The sequence below is a fragment of the Clavelina lepadiformis genome, chromosome 3 (assembly GCF_947623445.1).
Source record: "Clavelina lepadiformis chromosome 3, kaClaLepa1.1, whole genome shotgun sequence".
NCBI classification, from domain to species: domain Eukaryota; kingdom Metazoa; phylum Chordata; class Ascidiacea; order Aplousobranchia; family Clavelinidae; genus Clavelina; species Clavelina lepadiformis.
Genome location: NC_135242.1, coordinates 10,215,201 through 10,241,682, shown reverse-complemented (window position 1 = coordinate 10,241,682; position 26,482 = coordinate 10,215,201). Strand labels below are relative to the sequence as shown.

The following is a 26,482-nucleotide window of genomic DNA, read 5'->3' as shown; positions in this document are numbered from 1 at the left end:
CAAAAGTTTTTCAATTCAACAAAACAACTAATGACGAATAAAAAAACCGTACACATATATTCTCACACTAAAGGTGCATTAAGGAAATGTGTTTTTGCTTGCCTATTTACAAATTCACTAAAATAGTATTAGCAACTGTTTTACTGTCTGTATATATTAAATTATCGATCCATTAAATTGATGTAAGACTAAATGTTTTGGTAAGAATAAGACGTTTTTGAGACAATTTCACACTCAAAAAGGACTTCGACACATCCGATATTAATTACATGTTGGTTAAATTTTAAGTAGCTACGTATAAGGCAATATCAAATCACTTAATGCTACTGATATAGGCCTATACCAATAGATTTCAATCATAGGGGCCCAACCCTGTTTTAATCTTAATCCGCCCCAGAGTTTGGCAAGAAGCATTATATTTATACTTCTAGTCCCAATGCAGTGTTGGAAGTCCAGTGTTAGAAGTCCCGTGAATATAATCGTCTCAAAATATAGCAAGTCGTTAATTTTTTCCGATAAGTGCTATGGATTCAGATTATCGCCAGAGGTCGCATTCAAAATTTTTAGCCTGTCGACTCTGTCGCATGCCTTTTGCATAGCCTATATACGTTTTGCTATAAGGGTAGTTTTAATTTGGCCATGACTCTAAACAGAAACACAATATCAAACGAGAAACTCTACAAGTAGTGATAGGCCACAGCATATAATTGTAATAATTACATGTAAACAAAACAATTACAAAATAACATATTCTTTTTTGCCATTTCACAGTACATCTGAAAAAGCAAGCTTATGCTTGCGATATCTCGTGTCGAAAAATATGAAGTTAACCTTAAGAGTGCCAAACTATATTCTGTTTCTTCTTTTACTTTAACATATAATTGTAGCTACATAAAAATGCTACTTTGGTTTAAGTATATGGCTTGACTTTTGTAACTGCATGCACCATTGCGCCAACAGTCATTTTGCTTTTTGCAGCACGAAGTTCATGTGGAATTTTCGGGACAAATTTATTCCCATAATAAACTTAATCGCGCTAATCGGGTCTATCTATTGTTAAAGAGCTTGATTTTTTTAGGTTTGGTTGAAAAATCATAAATTCTCTAGTTTTCCGTATTAAGTGTTAATTTCTTAAATATAATCCAGTCACTCATTCTGGAAATTTCTAAATTACCAACTTTAGTGAATTAATTAATACATTTTCTCTACAAATATACTTGTAAAAAGTATTGACAGACGTGTATTTTTACAGTTTTTACTTAATTCCTGGGCTGAATTTACTGCAACTTTTGTTTTCCAGTGCTTTCCCTATGCAGCGCTCGCTTTTTCAAGATTGTATAAGTAGGCTAAGCATACCCTGATATCATTGTCGGCCGAAGTTAAACTCAAACCCCAAACAAAAAATATATACAGTATTTTCGTTTTTAAGTCCTTCTTAATCAACTTTTCAAGTACTCGGAAAATCAACGCTTTAATTTTTGACTTCTTGTCAAGTCTCTAAGTGAAGTTTTAGCGCTTGCCCTGGTCTAACTTATTGTTGTATAGCGAAGGTGTTCAGATGTTTCTCTGTTTTTACATCATTTTTTTTCAACACCTCGTCGATGCTTATATTTTCGCCTTTATTCGCTATATCCCGCTGCAAATCCTTACGTTTCGCAGACTATAGGGCAGTGCTGTAACCAAGAAATTTTTTTAAAACTCGAGTCAAGTCAAGTTATTTGGAAAGTTGACTTAAGTCAAGTCGAGTCAAATTACTAATCGGATCAAGTCAAGTCAAGTTAAAATATAATGCAAGTCAAATCAAGTCATGTCATTGGCTATACGTTTAACCGATCGTTTGCAACGAAATCAAATGTCTATAATTCAGTTGATCAATAAATTAATAACTAAGATTTAATGACTTGCGTCAAGTTACTCTCCGAGACTCGAGTCAAGTCAAGTCATTGTATTCGGGGCCTAGACTCTCCAAACTAGACAATGTTTAGCCTAATAAAGTTGGCTGCCATATTTCACCACAAAAACATCGTGCGATTGAAACTATTTTTCACAGTTTCTTGTTATCCTAACTTAAATGTTATAACTTAGTAACCTAAACGTAGCCGAAATGTACCTTTGATCTAATTCTAACTGCAATAAAACCTCAAATAGTTAAAATCAATTTTTTGCATAGCCATTCTTCTCACCTAACCGCCTATTTTTAACAAAGGGCTGCGTGACCTGCATACTGTGAAATAGTCAATTCCTATAATCCTTGGCAGGGGTCAGATGCTTTGGTGTTTGTGCATTTCATCCTCGAACAGTAGGAAATACAGTCCTACAATCTCTCGGGCTGGGTTGAAAAACATTTTCCAAACGTTGATTAACTTGACAGAGGTCCAACTGATCGATATTTAATTTACTGAGTTGATTTGGCATAACGGCAAATTTAGAGCGTGGTGTAGGCTATCTCGCGCGTAATTGTTGAAACCTTCAATTTTCAATATAATCATTCTAACGTTTTACATCCAAGTTGGCCATTCTGAACCAACTACATCACTTTAAGAAGTGATAAACGCTATAATTCGACTCTGTAGGTATTCGTCTGAGACATCATGCTACAAGAAAAAAGGCATTTGCCTGTCAAAAAGGCCTTTCTCATCACTTACTCTTTTCTGCAAGTAAGATTGAGGTTAGCTTTTCGTGAATTACATGGTAGTTAACTTGGTGTTAGGTTTTGCCACCAACCAGAAAATAGCAAGAGATATGTGTTTAACGTTAACTAGTTAAACGCTACTGCTTATTCACGGCAAACCAGCAATTGTAAAAAGTCTGATATGTTCAGGTTCGAAAACCAAAGGTATGCAAGAAATAACTGTGAGCTGAATTAACAAATCACTTGCACTGATACGTACTTGACTTGACGAGAGTGTAAATGTTTGAAGTACAGTATGTGTGCGTTACGACTACAGTACTTATTGTTACAACTAGTAAGGTATACATTTGCAATGCAATACTGTACATGCTGGATTTTCTCATTGTGATTTGTAAAAATTAAATTAACCCGTCGTTTACTTTGTTACAAGGTAAAAAAGGAGCTTTACAGGAAAATGATGTACTATTCTAGTCTTTTTATCTGCTTGGTGTATTTGTACTTTGGTTGCCAAAATAACACCTGCATTCAATCAAAGGAAATAAAGCCAAGCGCTAGGTACAGTCGTACACGGGCTCACCCTTATTCGAACCTTGCTCTTGCCTCGGTGGGAGGAAACCATCGAAGTTATCGTCAACTGCGCAATTCGTATTACGTCACACCACTTCGCCTTCGACAAAAGAGGATCACACCAGGCAGGGCAATATCATCTAGAACAAGAAATAATGGCGTTGGGCTTGATCGCTCTTTCACAGCTCGACGAAAGCCTAAATTCAGTGCATTTAAAGCGTCGCGCAGGTAAGATGAAGCACCTTTAGATTGTTATAGTATATTGCCATGTAAACAGAATTCTATCTATCGACGCTAAACATATGCATAGCAATGCTATTACAGGTAGTTGGACATTGTCACTGTATAACAGGTTTACGCTGAATTAAAAATAAGCATAAAATTTTTGTTTTTGTCAAATACTTTGCTAAAAGCGTATAGTAGATTGACCTGAAGTTTCGTAAACATGGATGCTACTATACTGAAATGAATGTTAATGAAAGTGTGCTTCATTATTAACGTAACATTCTCACATTAATTAAAATGAAAAAATTTAATTTTTTCTGTAAAATTCGAAAGCAAATGCTGAATTTGCTTTTTTCAGCAACAGCAAAAAGACCGCCATAAAAAAGTGACGAAAACAATACAAGTTTTTGAATAAAACTAAGCCATTTTATAACTTGTGCATTTAAGGCCGCTTCAAAAAACAAGTGTACTAGTACAAAAAAGGAAGTTTCTTACATTTCAGCGGGGCTGTTGCCGTTATATCGTAACGTTTATTTTTTGTCATCGTCAGTGGGGGAACGAAAAATAAAATACAAACCATTATAACGTAGAAACATCACAGTTCAGCCAGCAGACAAAGACGGGAAAAAGCAGCAAAGCCCAAAGGTTTAAAACGTGCAAGAATGATGTTAACACATGATAAAGACGATCAATTGTTAGCTAAACCACTAAAATTGCCACTAAACCCAATGTGCAAATAACAATAAAACAAACGAAAAAATAAATGTTACAGTTAACTTTGCACGCTGATGCAGTGCGGTAATTAAAACTATTTATATTAAAATTAAAACCTTCAACTATTATACAATGAGTTTTAATTTCAAGGAAAGAAACCGCTGCGATTTTCTATAACTTGTTTCTTGAAGTATTTCTTGGCTATATTATAAACATCAATAAATAAAATTGCCGTTACAATAAACTATACATAGGTAGGTCTCGTTTTGGTCTCTAGGCGATCTGCATACTATATGTTGAAGTGTAGTCTTCACACCAAAACGTGTTATTTTCATTACGTCATCGACGGTCACGTTCATACTACAATACGTGCGGTTTAATTCGGCAAAAAACGGTTCATGGTTTTATAGTTATTTAAGTATTATTCACTCGACGGGAAATTGGGCTGACTTCATGGCAATAAAAAGTTAACACAATTGCGTAAAGATAAAAATGTAATATTGATATAGTTGATATTGATATTGTAATATTGATAATAGCAGAGAAGAATAATATTGATTTAATGGTCAACATTTTTAAAAACTTCTGCGAATCTTTGATCGATACACAACGTTGACCGCAAGCTAGCAGTATTAGTTAAACTTTATTTCCAATAGTCAGGGCTTTAATCCAGCACTCTTCAGCAGGGGTTCTGCAGAACCCTAGTATCCTGCAAAATATTTAGAGGGATTTCGTTAGCTTTAATGGTTCCACAGGGGTTATAATAGGGAAATAATTTCTTCGAATTTGTAAACAAATTACAAGAATAATGAAGTGTTACCTGGATAGTAACTGTAATAATAACAACCTGAGTAACAACTCCGCTATATTACATAAAATTACCAGATTTTAGCTCCAATTTGTAGGCTAGCCAAAATAGTTAAATCGTTAAAGATTATTCCCGAGAAAGTGTTTGATGTAGATAAACTATTTGAATTATTCGCTGAGTGGATTTGCTCGCTAACAAACACAATTCCAACGTTCCAAAACACGTAACCAGCATAGGATTTGCAAGAAGTACGTATCACAAAATTTAAAAAAAGCCTTACCAGAAAAATGGTATGTGATCATTTATAGGCTTGTGGTATCAAAGTCGAGGCCCTCGGAGATATTATTTGCAGCCCGCTCAGCATGTAGACCACATTCACAGTAAAACATGGTCCACCAGGTCTGCTGAACAGGAGCAAATGTCGTTCGTGCCTTCCTCAAGGGAATTGCAACGGAAACGCCACTGGGTATGGAACATTATCTTCACTATCGCAAGGCCAGTACTGGTTCGCGTATAACAGATGTTAGTGGCGTATAACACTGCAGCCAGCCGGTAGATGACTTAACGGTACAGTGTAAGTAGCTCAATCTATAATATTTGAAACAATGTCATGGGTCATGGGTCATGTGTTATTACCATAGAAATAAAACGATATTATTAACGATAGAGATAAAAGCTAATGGGCTGGCAATTGTTAATGGTGAAGGATAAGTCATGTACGGTTTGGTACAGGCGTGCTACAACCAGAAATTTGTTGAATATTAACGATTACTGAACGCAACTTTGGTTAATCGCGCTGGTTAAAACGTTTCTAACGTGGAAAAACATTTCTTTTTCGAACTGTGAAATCTTTTTTGCGTAAACTGTGGCAATCAGTTAAAAAATCGATAACAGTATTTATACGTTATACAAGCATCGTCGCGTCATATTGCTATTGAAATGTAACAATCCAATCCAAGCAAAAAAATAGTTACATTAATAAAATGATAGTAATAAAAAATCGAAGACTGGTTGGATACCTGTGGGATGGGGGATTTCTTCATCCTTGCAGGAAAAAGACAAATAAATCGGTTAAAAAGAATTAAACACATGCAGAATGGACTAAGAGCATACAGCAAATTACAGCTTTGTAATAAAGACAAAGTAACGTGCTGATTAAAAATCTCCCATGAAGTTAGCAAATTTTTGAATGTACAAGTGGAGCAGGTATACTTTTGAGTTAGTCCAGGGGTGTCCAACCCGTGGCCCGCGGGAAGGTTCTGAGTGGCCCGCGCGGTATTTGTCGAAATGACTTGTATTATCAACTGAATCGCCTACGTAATTTATGGCGAACTTACATTCCGAGAAATTGGCACTTATTGTTTGTTTACTAATTTCTGACAGCCATATGGAAAACTCGCTTCGCATTGCTACATCGTCCATCTCACCGAATATTGCCAAACTTGTTATAGAAAAACAGTGCTAAACTTCACATTGAAATGTCGACGTGTAGTAAAAGCTTTATTGAATTTACTATATCTTGGTATGTTTATTATTCTTATAATTGTAAAAGAGGATAATACGTATTTCTAAGATTAGAATTTTGGTGTGAGGGTTTTAATTAGAAATTAGAAGTAAACACTCAAGTGGCCCGCGCAATGATTCGTAAATCGCATGTGGCCCTTTGGCCAAAAAGGTTGGACACCCCTGAGTTAGTCTGACAAACCGTTCATAATTGCTTCGTTATAATTTTTTTACCACAGAGCAAGCATCCAGTCTAACCAGATTAAAGCAAAGCTATTCTCAGCAGTTTAAATAAATAACCATGAAACTTTCATCTTCCAGCTGACAAACTTAGGCTTATCGTATTTGTGTATCCTCCCTTTATTCGAACCAACAGTTTTCAATGAATTTCGCAGAATCAAATCTTCCATGACGTTGAAAAATGCAATCGTTCGGCCAGATAAAACAAGCAACTACACAGTAGTTAAACATATAATAGTTGTAAATTTACCCTTTTTCAATTTAGCAATTACTCTTCTACGGAAAAATATTCAAGTCAATCCAATCTTGGGGGGGGGCATAGACGTTTTCTTGTTTTTATTCGGTTTCGTTCATCGCATTTTTTGTTTGTGACTCACTACCAGATCTAAGCATTGCAATATTGAGTACAGCACTATGAAAGCTTCAGCGTCTAGACATCATTGTTATAAAACTATGACCAAGGTCATGACTGGAAAGTACAGTATATTTCGACGAGAAATCGTATGTGCAAAGACGCAAATTTTGGCATGCACTGAAGCCTCAGTTCTTTATTTATTATAAATTGGCATTTATACAACCTGCTTTTCTTTGTTCATTTTTTACAAATCGGCGTGAAGTTAAAAAATTTGGCATTGAAAGAAAATTTCCTAGGTTTTTACTTTCAACAAAGCAAGTTGCACGTTGCAGTTGTTGATACGGAGTTGTTGACTGTTTAATCGAGTCATTGTTACCTATTTTCCCGATTATGGGATCTTTCGGTGGTCTCGGCGTTTAAGTATGTTTTAACGTTTACCTGGCTTATGTGTCACCTAACGTTCTTGCGACAAAAGTTTTGCGTCATATATATTATTATACAACACAAATGTTTTCCGCTATTTGAACGTCATCCAAATGTTTGCTGTAGAACTTCACATTTGTTGGCAATGCTAAAACGTTCCATGTAATATTAAATGCATCCGAAGCAACTATGGCAAAACAAACGCTGAAGACGTGTTTAATTTCAGAAATCGTTTTTCTTAATATCTCATGAAACTAGAGACTAGAGAGACGACAGCTTTAATTTGCAGGTGGTTGGCATTAGGGCTGACAACATCGAGCAAACTAAGCGGTCGACAAATAAAATTTTGCACATGTATCCATCACCTGTCAATCAATATTTGGCAGTAAGCCAAAGTCGCAAGTCAAGTAAATTGCACTGACATACGTAATAGCATAATTAACCAAATACCGGTAACCGTGTGGAAAAATACGACTTTTAGCATCGCATAGGCTATATTTATTTCACTTTTAATGACGTATTAATTTGGAACAGTTGCAAATTGTAAAGCTGCACAGTGACGTCACCCAAGTCCGATATATTTCTACACGTACGTAAGCGTGTGGTCTTCCATTACCGTTATGCATTACATTGTGTTTGTCTTTTATCGGGAATTCTTTTGCAATATGACAATGCAACACTTAGCAGCATTGTGTAAGAGGAAATTTCATCAGAACTCCCCAAAGACGAAGGATTGTTTATCTTGAAACGATCATTTAAAAAGGTCGAAAACTAAACCAAGTGAGATAATTCAAAACGTCATGATTCATAATTAAATTAAATGATAACATTCTGTCTTAATCTTTTCGTAAAGGACATTATTATATTGAAACAGTCGCAGTGACTTACAGAATAATGACCTGAGCACTGTTTATCGTACATATCAAGTGTGGGTTATATGGTTACTTCAGGTCAAGCTCGCATGTGAGGTCATTTCAGGCAATTTCGTGTGCTTCACTGTTTGAAACTTTGCAGAAGTTTTTAGAAACCTATTCTTTAAAATCCAATAGTAAATCTTGTGGATTCCTTTTTGGCATGTGACAGTCACTGCTGTTCTTTACTTTGAAGTAAATTTTGGAGATCGAATCATAAAAATTTCTTGATGAAATGTTCCTCGTGAAAACGTGAACAAGAAAACAATGTAGAAGTGGTTCCAAGAAGCAATAGACCCTTTCCAAGTTACTGCCGCCATCTTTTTTAGGTGACAAGATTTTTTAATCGCCTAGAGCAGGGTTATTCAATGGGGGCGATGTCGCCCCCCAGGGGGCAATATTGTCTGTCAAAGGGGCAATTGCGACAATTTTTGAAGTTGGGGGGGATTTTAGTCTTTAAATGGGTGGAAGACGCTGTTATCCTTGCCTTCCAAGTTATGATTTTATAATTATGTATGTGTTATTTACCACGCTATTATTGCATAAGGTCATACTTGCTTTGTTTATGATTGTTCTTTCTTTTTTGGGATAATTTCCAAGCATATTGTACATAGCAAGAAGCAAATACATTTGTAGAAAAATAATCATAGGGGCAACTTTGACCCAGAACTCCGAAAAAGGGGTAATTTCACAAAAAAGGTTGAAGACCACTGGCCTAAAGTATATTTAACAATGGAAATTGTCAATCCACCTTGATTATTTTTTAAATTACAAACATTCTGGCCATTGGAACGTAAAGATTTAGCTCAGGTGAGTTGCATATGAATTCCTCCAATTCATGCGAACTGGTACTTGGAATTTTGATGACCTCCGCGAACCGGTTGTTAACAAGCGTATGTATAGGCCTATGTGTGTATCGGCCACATATCAATACAGCATTCTGCTAGTGAGAGAACCGGATGTTAAAAAATTTAAATCCCACCACTTCCTAAAGGTGCAAAATTTCAGAAAACATCATGCGAGATTTTTGAGTATTTTTTTTCGTACTATCACTACATAAAAAAGATACATAGTAATTTATGCAAAGCCTATTGTTGTGTCAGTTTGTATTTGCATGACTTTATAAATTACTCTGCCTTAATCTTTTGTAATGAAATTTACAGCAAGAGTCGAAATCATTCTTCAACTTCTACACAGCTTGATAGAATGTTAGTTTATATTCCAACAATTCAAGAATCTATCAATAACTTGAGGAGCACATATAATAAATATAAACAACGAAGGTAATGTAATAAGTAAATGTTTTGTGGCATATAACTTTCTGCATAAATGTGTTTTTCCAGCTTGTATTAATGACACTTCCTATTCTGTAGCCGTGCTGAAATCAGGCGGATATGGCGCGACCTCTTTGGAATTGAAACCGAAATTGGTAAATTGCATAATTTGTGGGAAGCAATGGAAAAGAATCTTACTAACATGAAAAACATACTTCATCGGCATAGTATTGATCGGTATAGGTGAATTTTCATGATGATTGTTTAACTGTATGGTTGTTAGAGCAGTAGTTTTCAAACTAAGAGTCATTTCATTCGGTTATTCAACGTCACTTGTCATGTATTTTTATGTTAGGTCCACCTAATTCATGAGTAAGGAGTCTCAAGGAATAAAAAAAATAGTTCAAATCGCAACAGGGTCATTCCATTTATATAATAAAAGACTTCTTGTAACCACTGGAAAGAGATTTTGTTTGATTTGGTATATGTGATAGAGATAAATATAAACATAGCAAAAAAAAACTTTGCAATACCTTCACCAGTGGCCGAGATACAGTATTTTGAAATTATGGCCACTAGTAGGATTTTTAGGTGGTGAGTACAACCATTTTTTTACTTTACGTCTTCATTGTTTGGTTGTAACTCTTTACCTTGAACGATTTTTACAATTTTTGAACCCAAAAAATTTTTGAGGTTAAAATTATGACAAAACAAAGATTTAGATGAGAAATAAGGGTTTGAAAATTGTTCTCACATTTTTTAATGTCCCGACTTTGGGGCAATATTTCGAGGTGTTGGCAAAAAGTTCCAAAAAAAATTTTTTTGTGTTTGAATAAAACAATTTTCATTCTAAAATTTACTAAGTTTGGTTGACGTAAGTTTTGTTAAAAATAAGATATGAAGCTTCAAAGATCGCTACAAATTTTGTTAAACTAGAATGAAGAAATGAAATATAATTGGTAAATGTAATTAGCTGAGCACTTTGATAAACTTACTGTTAGCAGTATGTACCGGTATATATTTGCTGCATATATATTTGGAAAACTTACCTCCTCAGCTCTCTAACTTCCTTGTTTGAGTCATTTTATAGTCCTTTTACTGTACTACTCATTCTCATACTCACTCAAAAGAGATAAAAATTACGGTAACTACAAGCATACAATGGAGATTGAGGAGGAATATATATCTGGAAATCGAAATACAAACCTCAACTTAACATATTTTTGAATTGCTACAATTTTTTTACTTGTAACCTTGACCAAGCAAAACCAGTATGAGAGTATGCTACACATTTTGGTACCCCTAATATTAATGCAGCGTAATTTCTAATTATGCACAAGAAACAAAGAAACCTTTGAAAGGAAGTAACATGTACTGTACCACATCATTATGTTCAAAACATCATGTCTTTCAGATAGAGAGTCTTTTCTGCACCATTTCACTGAAAGAGTGTAGAATTTTCTGTATGTCATGATCAATTCGTTAGTTTCGTCCAAATACTGTTGCAGGAGTAGGAGGTAAAGGTACACAAAATATGATCAGAAGGAACACAGCAGAATTGGCCAATAAAAGTATTGGGAGGGACCATGAGGTGCCATAAACGGAATGCTAACATCACCCCTTGAAAATTTAACCGACTATACCAAACCACCAATTTGAATCATACATACATGCAACATAATCACAAACTTTAAAAGAACAAGGAGATGTAACATGAAAGAATTTATGTTCTCCACTGAATTCTATATCGTCACGAATTCTTTTGAATTCAATGCTATTTGAAGACCGTGGTAGAAAATCGTGAAATAATCTTGTGCCGTGAACAGTGGAGCCTTGAGCATACCATCCAGTTAAATCTTATCGAATCAATTCAACTCTCCAAAACTCCAAGAACAATAAATTCCTAAATCAGTTTTGTGATAGCAGAGATTAAGCAGATTTTCATAATTCTTATACTGAGCTGCACAACCATCAGAGAAGTATTCTATTTTCTTTATTTCTTCACTCAATTTGTTATGTACAAAAGTTGTAATTTGTTGCAAAATTTTGTAAACAAAAGCGGTGTCATGACACAGATAATCGTCAATAAAGCACAAGGATTTTTGAACAAGACATTTTCAGATTTCTTGTGATACAATGCGACTTGGTGTATGGTGTATTGACTTTGATTCCGATGAAATGACTTCACTTTTTCTTGTACTACACACTGATAACGTTCTGAAAAATTTAAAAGAGCAATACAATTTTTAAAATCTAAATTCTGCTTGCAATCTGACAAATATTTAGCTTGACTTTTAACTATGTGAGAGTGTGTGTGGATCTTGCACATTTTATTTTCCATATTGCAAAACAATAATAGACATTAAATTTTTATAATTTTGATCTAGATTTACAGCATTGCAAAGCAAGGTGGTGGTCTGGTGCTGTATGCACACAGACTGAATGTGTGCCACTATGAGCAACATTGACACACCACTTTGGGCACAAGGCACAGAATTTGCAAAAACCAATTTTGATATGTGGATGTTGTTCGTGAAATTCAAAATACAGTTTTTTTTTAAGTTACAAAGAATTAAACGGTTTTGCTTGTAAACATTAAAACCATATATAAACCATACCGACACAATTTTTATTTCCTGGCATAACTCGAGTGTACTCATTGTTTTAGTAAAATTCTGCAACAACTTCAAGCGTTGACATAAATAATAATCTGTTTCTACTGAAATATGTTGGCACTGTTAATATATCACTGGCCGACTTAAAATTTTAAGATTCTCTTACTAAATATTCAGATACTTGAAAAAATTCAGCAGCTTTTTTGACATTCCATGAATTTGGCTTGACTGTCAGCAGTTGTTGCTTTTCTTTGTATGATTTTGCTGAAACCAACTTTCCTTGATTTCAAGCGTCAAATTAAGCCAGTGGTTCCCAAACTTTATCTACTCGCGTACCATTTTTTGGTTCATGCATCGTTCTTGTACCACCTACATTGTAGGTGGTCCGACAAAAGTCCAGAATTCACAAATAAAAAATGATAGGCAAAATGTTTAATGAATACCATTGAATGGGATACTTAAAACCCTCAAGATGAAATTAACAAAACCACAACACAATTTTAATGAGATGGATGAAGTTGTTTTTTCTCAACCAGTTGGTCGATGCGAGGAATAACTTTGCAGACAGTGCATCGAAAGTCATGTCCAGGCGCAACAAGATGGTTCTGTTTCTTCGATTTGATAGTCACCATAGCAGAGAACCCCTGCTCGCATTCCCACGTAGACAGAATTAATAACTGGGGAACAGCATGACTGGCTAGCGTAGGGTATTATAATACCATACTCAGCCAGAAGTTTATAGGACAACATTCCTTGTGTTTCGCTTTAGCTGTCTCATCAGCTTGAATGTCTATTAGCTCCTCTTGTTCCCCGGTTCCCACAGGCACATCGGCTGGATCAACGAAGAACGAGTTCGTGGAGTAAGCACAGCATGCCAAGTCCAGGAAGTAATGCATCAATTCAGTCTTGAGTTGTGAAAGATGTCAGACAATTTCTTTGGAAATATCATCATTAGGTTTGTTCTCGAGGGCATCCATGACTTTGAACATTCCGTAGCTATTATTCTCAACATTCTTAATCCAGAGGTCCAGCTTCCGAACAAACGCTCCAAGCTTTGAGATGAATTCTGTTACAGTTCGGTTGGGCCCTTGCAACCACAGGTTGAAGTTGTTTAGGACTACAAAAATATCTGTTAAGTAGGCCAACCTCAAAATAAATTCTTTACTCTCCAAGTATGTTTGAAAATCGTGATTCTTCTCCTTGCAAAATTGAAGCAGTTCTTCACGCAGTTCGAACAGACGCCTTGTTGCATTACCTCGGGAGAGCCAGAAACGCCAGAAACCTCGGAAGAGCCAAACGAAAACCCACCAATGTGTTCACTACGTGTTTGGAGAGGCGACAGCGCAGAGTACTCGAACTCTTGGAGATTCTACATGTATTTGCTCATGAATTTGTCAAAGGCTAAAAGTTCGAAACTGGAATGTCCTTAGTCTAGTAGCAGGAAATAGTGGAAGAAACCAAACAGCATCGCTTAGATATTGTAGAGATTTCTTCAATAAAGTGCCTTGGTTACGGAACTGTTCAGCTGGATGATGGATGGAAACTCTACTACTGTGACGTCAATCCAACGATCTCTACCCAGGCAGGTATGGGGATACTCAGAAGTCCTTGACTGGCAAATTGTGTAAATGAATGGATTCCGTTAGTAGGTCGAGTGTGCATGTTGAAGCTAAAGTTAAAAGGACAGAGCTTGTTTTGTATACAGGTTATATGCCCCAAATTCAACGTCGCAATACAGGGAAAGTGCAAATCAGCGGTCGTAGATTGACTTTTTCATTGCTTCAGCCAACCTTTTTTCTTCTTTGCTGGACGTTTCAGTTAAACGGGGAGCTGAGCTATCTACCGATCACCACCTGATATGCATATCTCTGCATAATGCATATCACTTGAAACCTCTGGTACCCCCAAACTTTTATAAAACCAACTGGTCTTGTAGAATCAATTTGGAAGCCTTCGCAGACAAGGATGTACAAAACACTTTTGCTGGCAACATGTTAACCAAGTTTAAGGAACTTTCAGAAAGCACGGAGGACATTGAGTTGGAATGGACACTGTTTAAATCCGCGGTCCTGGCATCTGCTACCAGTGCTTGTTGGTGGAAATGCCTTGGTGTGGCGATAAATAGTGAGAAAAGAACCCTATCGTAGAACAAAGGGGTTAAAGAAACTATTCAAGCAAAGAAGGTGAAGAAGCTATTCGAGCAAAGAAGAACTGCTGTGGTAGCTCCTAAAACTGCTGTCCCCATGACCTTGAGAGGAAGAAGTGGGTTTCAAAAAGAGAAAGAGATGTTTTAGATTCTCCATGAGTGATATCGTTTAGTTTTTGATTTATGCTTAAATGAATGCATTAGCATGTAACCACCAAAAAGGTTTATTTAAAACCAAGGGGTAACCAAAACCCTACCATCTATCATTATTGGGCATAATCAAATATATTGCTCATTGAATGTGAAAGCTCTGTGGAAGCACAATAACTCAGAGTTAAAGAAACAGATTAAATTACTTAGATTATCCAAAACAGGCAAAATTGTTGGCAAATGATGATGAAAACGAGACTGAGAAATAATAGTTAAATGCCTTTTTACTGATCTGTAAACAAATATTTTTGTTTTGTAACCTTTCTCATACAATAGAACCTTCTCTGAGTTATGGCTGCCATTTTTTTAGGTGGCAAGATTTTTTTGATTGGCTACGCTTAACAATGGAAATTGTCGACCCAGTTTGATTTTGTTCTAAATTAAAAGCGTTTTAAAAGACTTCGCTCATGTGAGTAGCATGTAAAGCTCTTTACACAGTATAATATAGAAAAGAAATTGAAAAAATGTTGCCTAGCTTCTATTTTGAAGTACTTGGATTCCTACTCACTGCCCTTGTTCGATTTGGCATCACAATATGTGGTCAGCCAAGTATGCGACGTAAAATGCGTCATTTAAGTTAGTGTGGTATTATTTGCGCATAACAGAAGCTTAAGTTTCTTTGAATTTAGAGCAAAGCTTAAAACAATCGGCTAGCAGTAACTACAAAAATAGTTTTACTTTACATGCGCTGCAGGTACTACGCAAACTCTTTTGCATTTAATGTCGCATGATACGCTGATTATTATTAGTGATGATCTACCATGACGTCAATTGGAACAAGTTCAATGCGTAGATTTCAAACACTATAACGCTAAAACCTAGGCTACACTTTTTCAATATTGTTTCTTTAATGTGTGAAAAATTCATATGCTACTCACTTGAGTGAAATATTTTCAATCCAATACCAAAAACACTTGCAATGTAAAAACGAATCAATGTGCATCAGCAATTGCTGTTGTTAAGTATGAAAAACTCAAAAATTGAAAAACTGTTGCAATGTAAACAGTAACCCAGAAAGTGTCTATAATATTGATTGAAGCTCCTAAACAGATACTACTATGTCTTTAAAACTTGCTCTCAACACCAATTAAGGTTTTTCAATTAATCTTTTTAGAGATCACCGGTGATTCGGGCTGAAAAAATTTGCGGTCAACATTAGCAAATCACCATAGCTGATATGGTATAATGAATTTGTTTTCTGGCTAATTTTGAGGTGGAGAACCGTTATGCAATAACTACCACCAAAAACACTTAGAGTTAATTAATTTGGACTTGGGAGAAATAATTTACATGCTTTTTAACGGGGGACTTGCTGGGATGTAGAAAGCTTTTTCAAGTTAAAAAATTTCGAGTTAAAAAGCTTTCTACATTTTTATAAATCTAAATCATTGTCGAAGGTATGTTCACGTTGATGCTTACAATGTGTCTCTGAAACCATAGGATTATTAATTTTACACAGTAACCTCATCACTGTTTGTTAACAGATTTAATTAATTGTATATAATGTATGTGATTTTTATGAAAATGTTGCATGCAGCCACAACTCAGATCTAAAACAAAAGATTGATCAAATTGAAAGTCACCAGGAAAGCCAGGACTCTCAGTATTTTATTGTTTTGGAATCTTCCATGAACAATTCAGCTGCTATTTCTGAATTGCAGGTATTATTCTTGGGAATGGCATTATAAGTAGTATAGTAACATCATTGAGTTTCATCGCCATAGAAATTTTTACAATTACTTGCATTATCGTGACTAAAAGTTAAGATTTTAATGTAAAGCATTGCATGGTTAAAGTTAAGAAACATGAAACTAAGTTATTGGAGTATAAAAGAATCATTTTATGTGTAATATTGGATATATTATGCGTTTTAATGGAGTACTTATTTTTTTGTTTGATTGCATACTACGTTTTCATGACCAATTCTAAAACATATAAAGTACTATGCCTTACCTTCCATACGTGGAAGTAATCCTAGTTATGCAGGCTTAGTTATGAATTAAAACTCTTTGAGCCCAGAAAATGGAAACTGACTTTCCTGCTTGTGAAACTAATGCTATATGGTAAGTTGAATAGACAACTTACAAGTTGTTTAGTTAATATTCGACCAGGATCTTTACTGTTGAATTCCTTGTATATGCAAGTTGTTCCAGCACATGGTATAATCAGTTCAACAATCACATATGGTACTTTATAAACTTACAACCCTTGTCGAAATAAGAGCAAAAGTCATTACACATATGACATTAACATAATATAACAATCCCAAGTACTCATCATCTCCTTTTACTAAAAGTAGACATACCATCAATACTGTAAACAGTAACAATGTTTGACAAATGTGTATATAAAAATACAGGCTTAGATAAGAGTATTATCGACACAGTAACAATAATAACTGGCAAGAAAAGAAAGTGAAGACAGACACTTACCTTGCACTGTATGAAAGAGGTTAACTACAAGATGAAATTCTTAACACTTTTTTGCAAACCAATGCATTGTATATACACAGTTTGGTAATAACGTCTGCAAGGTAAACCATGCAAGGTGTGAAATCCAATGACAGACAAATATTTTGTGGATGTCCTCACTTTATATACAAATATAGATATATACTTATAGACCCAAGATGATACTGTTGTACTAGAGCCTCATAAATCTTTATGATCAAGAAGGTGAGATCGGAATGAGGGGTCGTTGTAAAATGAGAAGTACTTGCGCTAGCAGCCCAGATCGATAGAAGTCTTTTAGGTTTTATAAAGTACAAAGTGTTTTGGGTTGTGACACTGTTGTTCTGTTATTTACGTACTCTGGACTAGATGGTGAGGACGAGGTAGAAGTATCACTGTTAAAGCTAAGGTTTGCTGGAGGATGAGAATTAATTAACAAAGTTGGTTTGGGTATTTGGATTGTAGGTTTCATAAGTCTGTTGTTTTGGTCAGAACCTGGCCAGATTTATCCAAGGCAGTAAGTCTCAATGGGAACCACCTGGCTCACCAAGGGAGGAATTTAAGTCTTTAGGGAAGGAAATTGGTATAACTTGGGAGGGTTTTTGATGTTTGTGTATAAAATAACTTTGATGTTGTAAGGTCTGTCCCAACATTGAGCCATGGCCCCTCCTCATGAACCCAACTTTTTGGACCATAGGCCGTTTTGCATCATTCTTTTTTTACCTGATGCATTTCTTTGTTTAAGACTACTTATCAGCAATAAGCTACAGGAAAAGATTTAATAGCTGGATATATGGGGCTCATTCCAAAGGTAAGCGAAATTCTCCCCCACAAGCTGCATAGAAAAAGGAAACCAAGTTTATGAAAGAACTCTACTCTGGTGTCAATTTAATGGTTTCTCATCTGCCCAGGTTGGTGTAGGGATACTCACCAGTGAGTATCCAGGCTGGCATTTTGTTTGGATAAATGAATTCCTTTAGAATGTTGAATGTGCATGTTAGAGCTAAAGGTTTATGCCCTAATTCAATGTTACCATATCTTGAATTAGTTGATGAGATAGAGGCTGCTTTGCAGAGAGAGACACTATACATGAAGCCCTGCAACGTCATTTTTGCTCAACACTTGCTTACTACTTGTAGATAACTACTAGGCCAATCACATCTAGTTTTTCTATATTGTTTTTCTACAAAAGTTATGATTACTTGCAAAGGATTCCAAGTATAAAACTGTATCGAAATGATGTAGTTCGAGATGCTTATGTGGCTGGCAAATTGTCCACAGCTATTCGTTTGAGACTCTTGGAGAATACCAGAGAAGAGGCAATGATACAAGATGCAATATTCAACCAAGCCTGGTCTCTTGACCTTGCTCAGAGAAATTCCATTGTCTACAATTATCCCCGTGACCAATATGGTTTCAGTGGTACAACAATATCTGCCTTGCAAAACTAATGCACTTGGGGGAGAAACTTCCGTGAGAATAACTGAGGCTGGAGAGGTTGATCTTTGCGATTCATATCTTGAGGAAAACCTCTCACAAGTTGTTCAACTACTATGTCAAACAAAGGTGCAGTTATTGTGGTTTCAATGAAAATCACATCCGGACTAAATTTCAAAAGTCGACAGCATTGCTACATCTCGCTACTACATTTGAAACGTTGGAAGGAATTGTCGTTATGTCTCCGTGAAATCCTATGAGATACTTGTTCACGTGCTGGTTGCAATACAGTACTTGACTAATACAGTGCCCGACTTCATGGTATTCCGCAACATGTGATGTCCCAACTGCAATGTGTCCCAAATACCACTGCACAAGCATCAAACCTGCCTTTCTATCTCTCCATTGGTTACCAGTTGACTATAGGTCACGTTTCAAGGTTCTAACCATTGCTTTTAAGAGTCTGGGCGGAGCGGAGTTTGATTATTCCAGTAATCGTGTGTGCCGTTATCAGCCAGCAAAGTTTTTGCTATCACAATCTAAGAACTTATTGCAAGTTACATCACATCAGACAGAAATGCATGGCGACAAAATTTTTTATGTAGTGCCTTGGCTGTGTGAGTGATGCAGTAAAATGCTGGTCGGGAATAGCTGACATATGGTTGAGGGAAGCATTAATATTTTTTTCTGGTAAGATTGACTTACTAGAGCCGATTAAGGCATTTACCTTATCAAATTTTTTCAAAGTGGTTTTAGCCTTTACTTGTTTGACATTGTTGGCTCTATGCTGCACATGAGATTAAAAAAGGTTGAAGTTGGGTGGATCCACACCCACGGCAGTATCAAAATATGGTTCAATGACGTAAAGGCTGACAGTTTGTTTGTTTGTTTGTTTGTATTTGTACTTTTTTCAAGTTCGAGTAAGAGAGCCAAGGTTTTGATCTGAGTTAGACATAATGCCTTGTATTGCAGCTTTCGAAGCAGAAGTGTGTCTGTTGACATCATCAAGTGTCTTTAGCATGTAACCTCTTGTTTGTTATACAAGTCCCTAATGAGTTGATCTCTTACTTGGGAGTCAGTGAAATCCTATTTACATAGCTTATTGGTACATATAAATTCACAAATTTTTTGCCTGCAGCCTGGTCGGGCTTTGTATTTCAGAAAAGTGTCAGTGGAACCTTGTAACATGCATCCAAATTGTATGTGCAGCACTAAAATATTTGACTTCTGGGTAACAGTATTTTTTATGTGACGTACTAAATCTGTTTCTGTTCTGATAAATATTCTGCTAGAATGTTAATGGTAGTATCTCGGACAGTTTTATCGCCTTAGGAATACAAAATGTTAGGGATTGAAAATGATTTTATACCATGCATTAGGTTGAAGGATTTCCAGTCCTTAAGAAAACGATGATATTGTTGCTTAGTTACTGATGTACTGATCTGAGGTTGTTTAGACGTGGCAACTAGAGCTTTTAGCAGTTGCGACTGAGGGGAGGTTGATCTTGATCGTGAGACGCTGACCTAAATAGCACAAGAGTGTTCATGACAAAATATGATTAATCAATCTCCCATTGATGTCACTTGTAGTTTAGAAAGAAGGACATCTGTTAAGTCTCCCAGGTGAATGTCATTTTGGCTTTCTGCTGCAAATGAGCTAGCATATGTGGCTGCCCTGGAGATGCTTGGAGATGCCTATAAGCAACAAGCAATGTTAAAACCCTGCTCGCAGCACCATGTTTAATCACCTGTAGATGCCAGTTGCTCCAGCGTGTGTTATAATCAGTTCAACAATCGGTGGGATATTGCATAACCTTTCAAACATTACATATATAGAATCAATTGTTAATGCACAGTTACACATTATTTAAATGAATTATTGGGTCAGGGTTTGCTGCTATGTGTATTTTTTCTTATGACAAAAAGTTGGGCAATAAATTTGGATAGGGGTTCTACCTTAGACCCAATTGGGCTATAGTTCCTTAAGACCCAATTGAGCTATAGTTCCTTAAGACCCAGTTGGCCTATAGCTCCTTAAGACCCAATTGGGCTATAGTTCCTTAAGACCCAATTGAGTTATAGTTCCTTAAGACTCCAAATGTTAGTTCTTAATTGACTCCGAGTGTTGATTTTAGTGCCCTCGGTTTTCTTCGCCACAAGTTCAACTTTATACAATGGTAAGATTCATCCTAAATCATATCTTTAGCCGAAAGCCAGGTATCTCAGAAAAAAGCCTTAATTCCACCAAAACTGTGCATTCTATCCTTTTGCTTTAACCATTGAAATCACAGAATTCTACGTCATAAAAAAATATGCAACAGACCAGAATCCAGAAATCAATACTTTTGTCAGCTAAAATGCGATTCTAACCGCCACATCACTTGAAAAATACTTCAACACACACTTCATTGTTATAACCTTTTTATATATTTCAAGTGCTATATTTATCAACAACTGACACAGCTGCGAAACACATAATGCGAGTATTTTAAAGGACACTCTTTCCAGCTAGGAAGCAACACAAATTTCGTAATTAACATGCCAATTTATAAATTATTACATTTCATCACTAAAATCGCCGTAGTCTGGTGAGATATTAGAAAGACTGGAAAGCTTGCAAACTGTACGAGGGGTACTTAAAATCTGTGTGTTACTTCACTACTATGTTATATGATTTGGAATCTTGCTGCATATGGTTTTCTTCCTCAGCAATGGTCAACTTTCTAATCAACTAATTGTAGGGTTTTTGTTTCTCTCCATGAAGCAGCAAACACAATAGTGACATTATATCTACATACATCCAAGCAATTACAAAGTACTTCGTGAAGTAACAGTTTATGAAGAGATTGCTAATGAAATTAAATGTTGCTACATATAGCCAGTTAGTACCTGGATAAAATCTTATTAAAAGCACAAAAATAATTTTTTATAAAGTCTCACAAAACCCGGTATTTCTGTTAAGACCGTCGTTAATGCAATTGAAGAGATGAGTAGTATGTTGTTGCTTGATTCTGTGGTCAAGGCGCTTGTAGGAAATCAGTTATCTTAATAATGTTATGCGTATGTAAGTCTTCAATTTTGTGGCCCAGTTAATTAAAATGTTCAGCTACCACAAGGGTGTCAAACACGTGTCAGCATCTTATTGCATGCCGGATGTCAACTTCTACTTCAAACATGTTACCGCAGTTTAATAATCATACCGTAATAATTCACAAAAATCACATCCATAAGGAAAAAGTCAGTGATTTTTCACATTAGTAAAGCACGTAAAGTGAGGGGAAAGTCCATAAACAAGTTAACCTTTGTAAAGATATTATTGTAACAAAATGGTCAAGGCAAATCCAAACTACGCAGTAGCGAAATAGCTGAACGGACGTTAAGCATCATTGTCAACACGAGATTTAGCGCCCACTGGAGAGCACACTCCGGAAGAAGAAGATAGTCAACTAACCATTGAAAAAATATTTTACAAACTTTTTTGGTTCTGTGCCTATTTGTTTATTTATGAACCTTTATGTTTATTATAGCTACTTTTAGTTAAATAAAACTGATGTTACATGAATGTTAGTCATCACAGCCTTAAATCAAAGTACCGATTGTCAGTTAGTATACTGGAGAAACTTTAACTTTTTTTACTCTTATATGTTTTCAGTTTATGCTGTACTATTTTAGGCAGCTGTAGATAGACTTGATGAACAAGTGGATATTGGTTCAAATTTGAACTTGGCTTATCAACTTTCAGCCTCCAACAGGGTAAATATAACTACTTTTATTACGAAAAAAAAGTGCTGGCTGTATAAATTTTTTCTTTTTATTTTGTCAAGCATTAAGGTTCTACACATAGACAATGTCTGTGATGTACAAAAAGTTTGTATCATATGTTTTACCGCTATGACTTCAGTTTAGTGCAAGTTGCAAAATAGTACAATATCATAAGTCTCACGTATAAGCCACCTCTGGTTGAATCCCGCCACATGCAACAATATATTATCGTCTGCATATCTTAAATTTCTAACTGTACTTCCACCCACTTAAATATCAATTGATGTCTCTTCTAACTCACATTTCAACATTATTTATTCTGAATGGATATTTAAACGATATAGAGGAAGAATAAAATGTTTTCTTACACCCTTTTCTACGTCGAAGTAATCGGTTTTTACATCTTACAGCTGCTACCTGATCATTATACAATTCCTTGGTAAGCTGAACAATGTGTGCTGATTCCAAAGCTTATCATTATTAATTGAAAACTTACCATGTTTCGCAGATGTTTTTCTTTATGAGAACTGTATGACATACATTCTTTATAACGTTTTTTAAGTTACTTCAGATTAATCTGTAAAGAAACTTTGTGAAATTTATCAAGAACTTGAACTTGATTGGTATATCAAGACTAAAACTGATAAAAAATAGATACATTTATTAATGTTTTTTCGGTAGTTTGATTTTAATTCGTATACATGTTGGTATGATATGTTACAACAATCTTTATATTTGGACTGTGGAAAGTCTTAGCACAACTTAAAACCGCAGGCCTTTGCGCAGGTTGCAGTTGTTAAACATTTTGGTTATTGCATGTTGTCACACTTTCTCTTTACTGGCACTAAAAATGCCATTTTTGAATTTTTTGTCATCTGGAATGTTAGTTAAAACAGTCTAACTTTATTAAATTTTTTTAACCAAATCTCATCTGAAAGCACTAAAGTTTCACAGGAAAATTTTTTGTGTAAAAACTGACAAAATAACTTTGAAAAAGACAGGATTAACCTGTATTCCAACAGAAAAAATTGTAAAAGTGAGATTTTTTGGGACAAATTAAGATAGTTTTGTATGTTGTAAAAATTGCTTTTCTAAGAAAATTACACTTTCATTTTTGTTTTGTTGTCGTCCTCATATTTATGAATCACACTATCATAAGTCAAATTTCTGAGAAGCCTTACATTCTTTCCATCAAATTTTTTTTTTATTTGTATTATTCACCAACAAAAATAAACAATAAATTTAAAATTAATGAATGAGGATAGAATTATAAAAAAGGTGCTTCTGACATTAATAAATCAAATACAGCTTATTTTAATTAACAACAAGTTTTGTTCTGTCTAAGTTCAATGAAATTTTTCCAATTGATCTTGCATTTTTGCGTTATTATTTTAAATTCGCATGACTTGAAAAATTTTATTGTATGAAATGCAAAATTACGTACTACTGTAGCTACTTCTGGATTTTAATATTAATTTTATTACAGAAATAATGATAAGGTGTTTTATTGCAAAGTATATTTTAATAGTTGATTTAAATTTACTTACACTGGATTACCTTTCAATATACTGTATATACTTCTATTTCACTAAAATATCTACGTTACTTTTATCGTACAGTAACTGGCCTTACATCAATGTGTAACAATGTTAATTCCTAGTTTTGTTTATGGAAATTTTGTTTTTCGGTTATATTTTATTAGAACAGCGCTTCTCAACCTTTTTTGAGCATTTGCCTCTTTTTCTCCCAATGATCCATGTGTTGCTGCCCACTCACCTATTCCCTAATATTATTCTTAATACATCTTATTACATTATATTATATTACCTCTTATTACATTATACATCTTAATACATTATTCTTAATACATCTTAATTAATAAACTTCTTAATATTCTGGGGTATTATTAACATTGATGGGTACACTAATCACGCTTAACACTTGTTTTCGAAATACGAAATTTTCAAAACATTAGTTTAACACAGGTATACTTTGGTAATTTTGGTTTCATTTTAAATGTGTGATCCGCAATTTTGCTGTTACAACTAATAATGACACCTTTTGTCAAGCTTTTATATTGTCCAGACGCAAAAACAAAGGAAAACAAAAATGCTGTGATATATGAGAACAGATAGTCTAGTTGTCATATAGACAACCAAATCTATTATGTGGGAAAAAATTAACTTCATTCCTGCCGATGTATTGTTTAAAAAACAAAGTAAATATAAAACTTTGAGGTCATGCATACAAATAAAAGAGATGTTATAAGTGTGACATCAGATAACTACTTAGTGAAAAGGGCCTTAATTTCCTTAAATGGGGAATATAGAAAGACATCCTGTCCTGTTCATTTTATCTTTAGGCATAACGTTCGTTTTGGCAAGGGTGCCGCACCTTTCCCTCTTAAAATTAAGGATGTGGCGCAATTCCGCTCCCCCACTTTCGGCACCAATGACTATAGGTATAAAAAGATAAAAAATACTTGTGTTTCAGTAGCATGTAATGTACTATTAACTATACCCTAATGTGTTTTCTCTAATTATAGGTGAGTTTATTGGATTGTGATGCTTGTGATGATGTCGCCAACATACACAAAAACTTTCTTACTCATAAAACAGAATTTCATCAATTTAAGGTAAAGTATATTGCATAAAATTATAGATATACATAGTTTCAGTTTAAGCAACAAGTAGAGTGTGCTAAGTTCTGAATTTTATGTAATGACAGCTTTCCATCTGCATAGTTTACATCATAACACTTAATATAAAACAGAGAGCTAGTATGAATGTTTTAAAACTATGTAAAACATCTCTGAACTTTTGAGAAGTCTTTCATATTGTTTGTAATTATAGAAACATCTCTAAATTAGCTTAAAAAATTTCCGTAAAAAGTTTGAAGATGACCCTTGCAGAAAACTTTTAACCAGCAAAGCAATAATTTAAAACACTACAAAGTGCAGCTTTTCTGGAATAAGAACCCTTAAATCACACACACAAATTTTATTGAGTTTATAGAAACATGTTGTAATTTTTAATATGTCTGAAAAAGATCGAAAAACGTTCTAGTATTTTTCATTTTTATAGTAATCTGTAAAAACATATTTAAAAGGCCAGGACTGCTGAAAAATCTCATAGTGCAGAAAATAGGCTGCAAATTGAAAAATAAACAAAAGTGCGTTCATTGTGAAGTTTTCTGAATATTTAGCTATCAACATATTCAAGGCGTAACAAACTGCCTATCTCGCGCTCAAGGAGAGCGGATTAATTGCTCGCCCCAAATCATCCAGATGACTGCTGGTGATCACTCACTTCAAACAGCCTGATCTAAAAAGATGACAATTAACCACTTTAACTTAGAAAGTAAATAAATAATCACCCTTAAACTTTGGTTCAAATTTGTTTTGCATTGATAACAGTAGGTTGCTAGCCATCATCATCCCGTGCAAAAATCATAGTGCCTATGAGCTGTCCAATGTCCGTTGATGTTTATATTTCGTAAAACTGTGATATTTCAGTAATGTCCCACTAGCAGTAATAAATCTTAGTTGATCCCAGAATATTTAATGCCCAAATCACGAGACAGACATCAAAGAACCTTTATACTCAATTGCTCATATAGTGGGTGATTGAGTACATAGACATATTGACTACGTCACAGACTATAATATAAAAAATATGATCAAAACTTGTTGGTTTGAAGGTTTGTTTTACATCATAGGTGACATTTGCTTGACGCCGCCTAATGATAAATTGGCTTTTGACAGTCATTCATGCTGTATTGCCTAGAATAGGTAGTGTTTATTGGATCATAGATTGATTGCAGCCCATCAGCTTGCTTTTGACTCAAAACTTTGCCCATGTCTGATATATGGTATGTTTTTTAATTTTAATGAAAGGTTTGGTGAATGCAGACAATCCTTGCTGGGCTTAGTATTTCCAACAAATATAAGAACCACTGTGCTAGGAAGAGCCGAAAGTTCATCAATTTTTTGTTCTTTAACGGTTAATCTGTGTATGCCGGAGTTGTTCTGGTGTCATCACCTCATTATCGAAGAACTATTTTATAGAGATGTAGAGTCATGTTTTTTTATCTTAAAATCATAATTAACTACCACCTGCAACAATGCATCATTTGGTTAACCAAAGGCCCTGATTCTGGTCCTTTTTTTAATAACTGATCAACTGTAATTCTTTTTTTTCCAAGTTAATTAT

The 26,482-nt window shown here is 35.0% G+C and overlaps 1 protein-coding gene and 1 pseudogene across 6 annotated transcripts in view; one reads left to right on the top strand and one right to left on the bottom strand.

The window, feature by feature from the left end:
* The first annotated feature begins 3,065 nt into the window (after positions 1-3,065).
* The window catches only part of LOC143448283 (angiopoietin-1-like), a 43,410-nt gene continuing 19,993 nt past the window's right edge, over positions 3,066-26,482 (top strand). For 5 of the 6 annotated variants that reach the window (XR_013114450.1, XR_013114449.1, XM_076947941.1 and 2 more), the window contains exons 1-6: positions 3,066-3,427; positions 9,542-9,661; positions 9,752-9,895; positions 16,161-16,284; positions 22,182-22,262; positions 24,817-24,906. Coding sequence is in view for 4 of the 6 variants with exons in the window: in XM_076947941.1 (XP_076804056.1) it covers positions 3,087-3,427; positions 9,542-9,661; positions 9,752-9,895; positions 16,161-16,284; positions 22,182-22,262; positions 24,817-24,906 (900 nt within the window). In the remaining 2 variants the exon portion in view is untranslated. Of the gene's footprint in view, positions 3,428-8,984; positions 9,189-9,541; positions 9,662-9,751; positions 9,896-16,160; positions 16,285-22,181; positions 22,263-24,816; positions 24,907-26,482 lie in introns of those variants that run through there. The other variant, XM_076947944.1, reaches the window with a different exon arrangement.
* On the bottom strand, positions 12,698-14,363 carry LOC143449765 (zinc finger BED domain-containing protein 5-like; annotated as a pseudogene).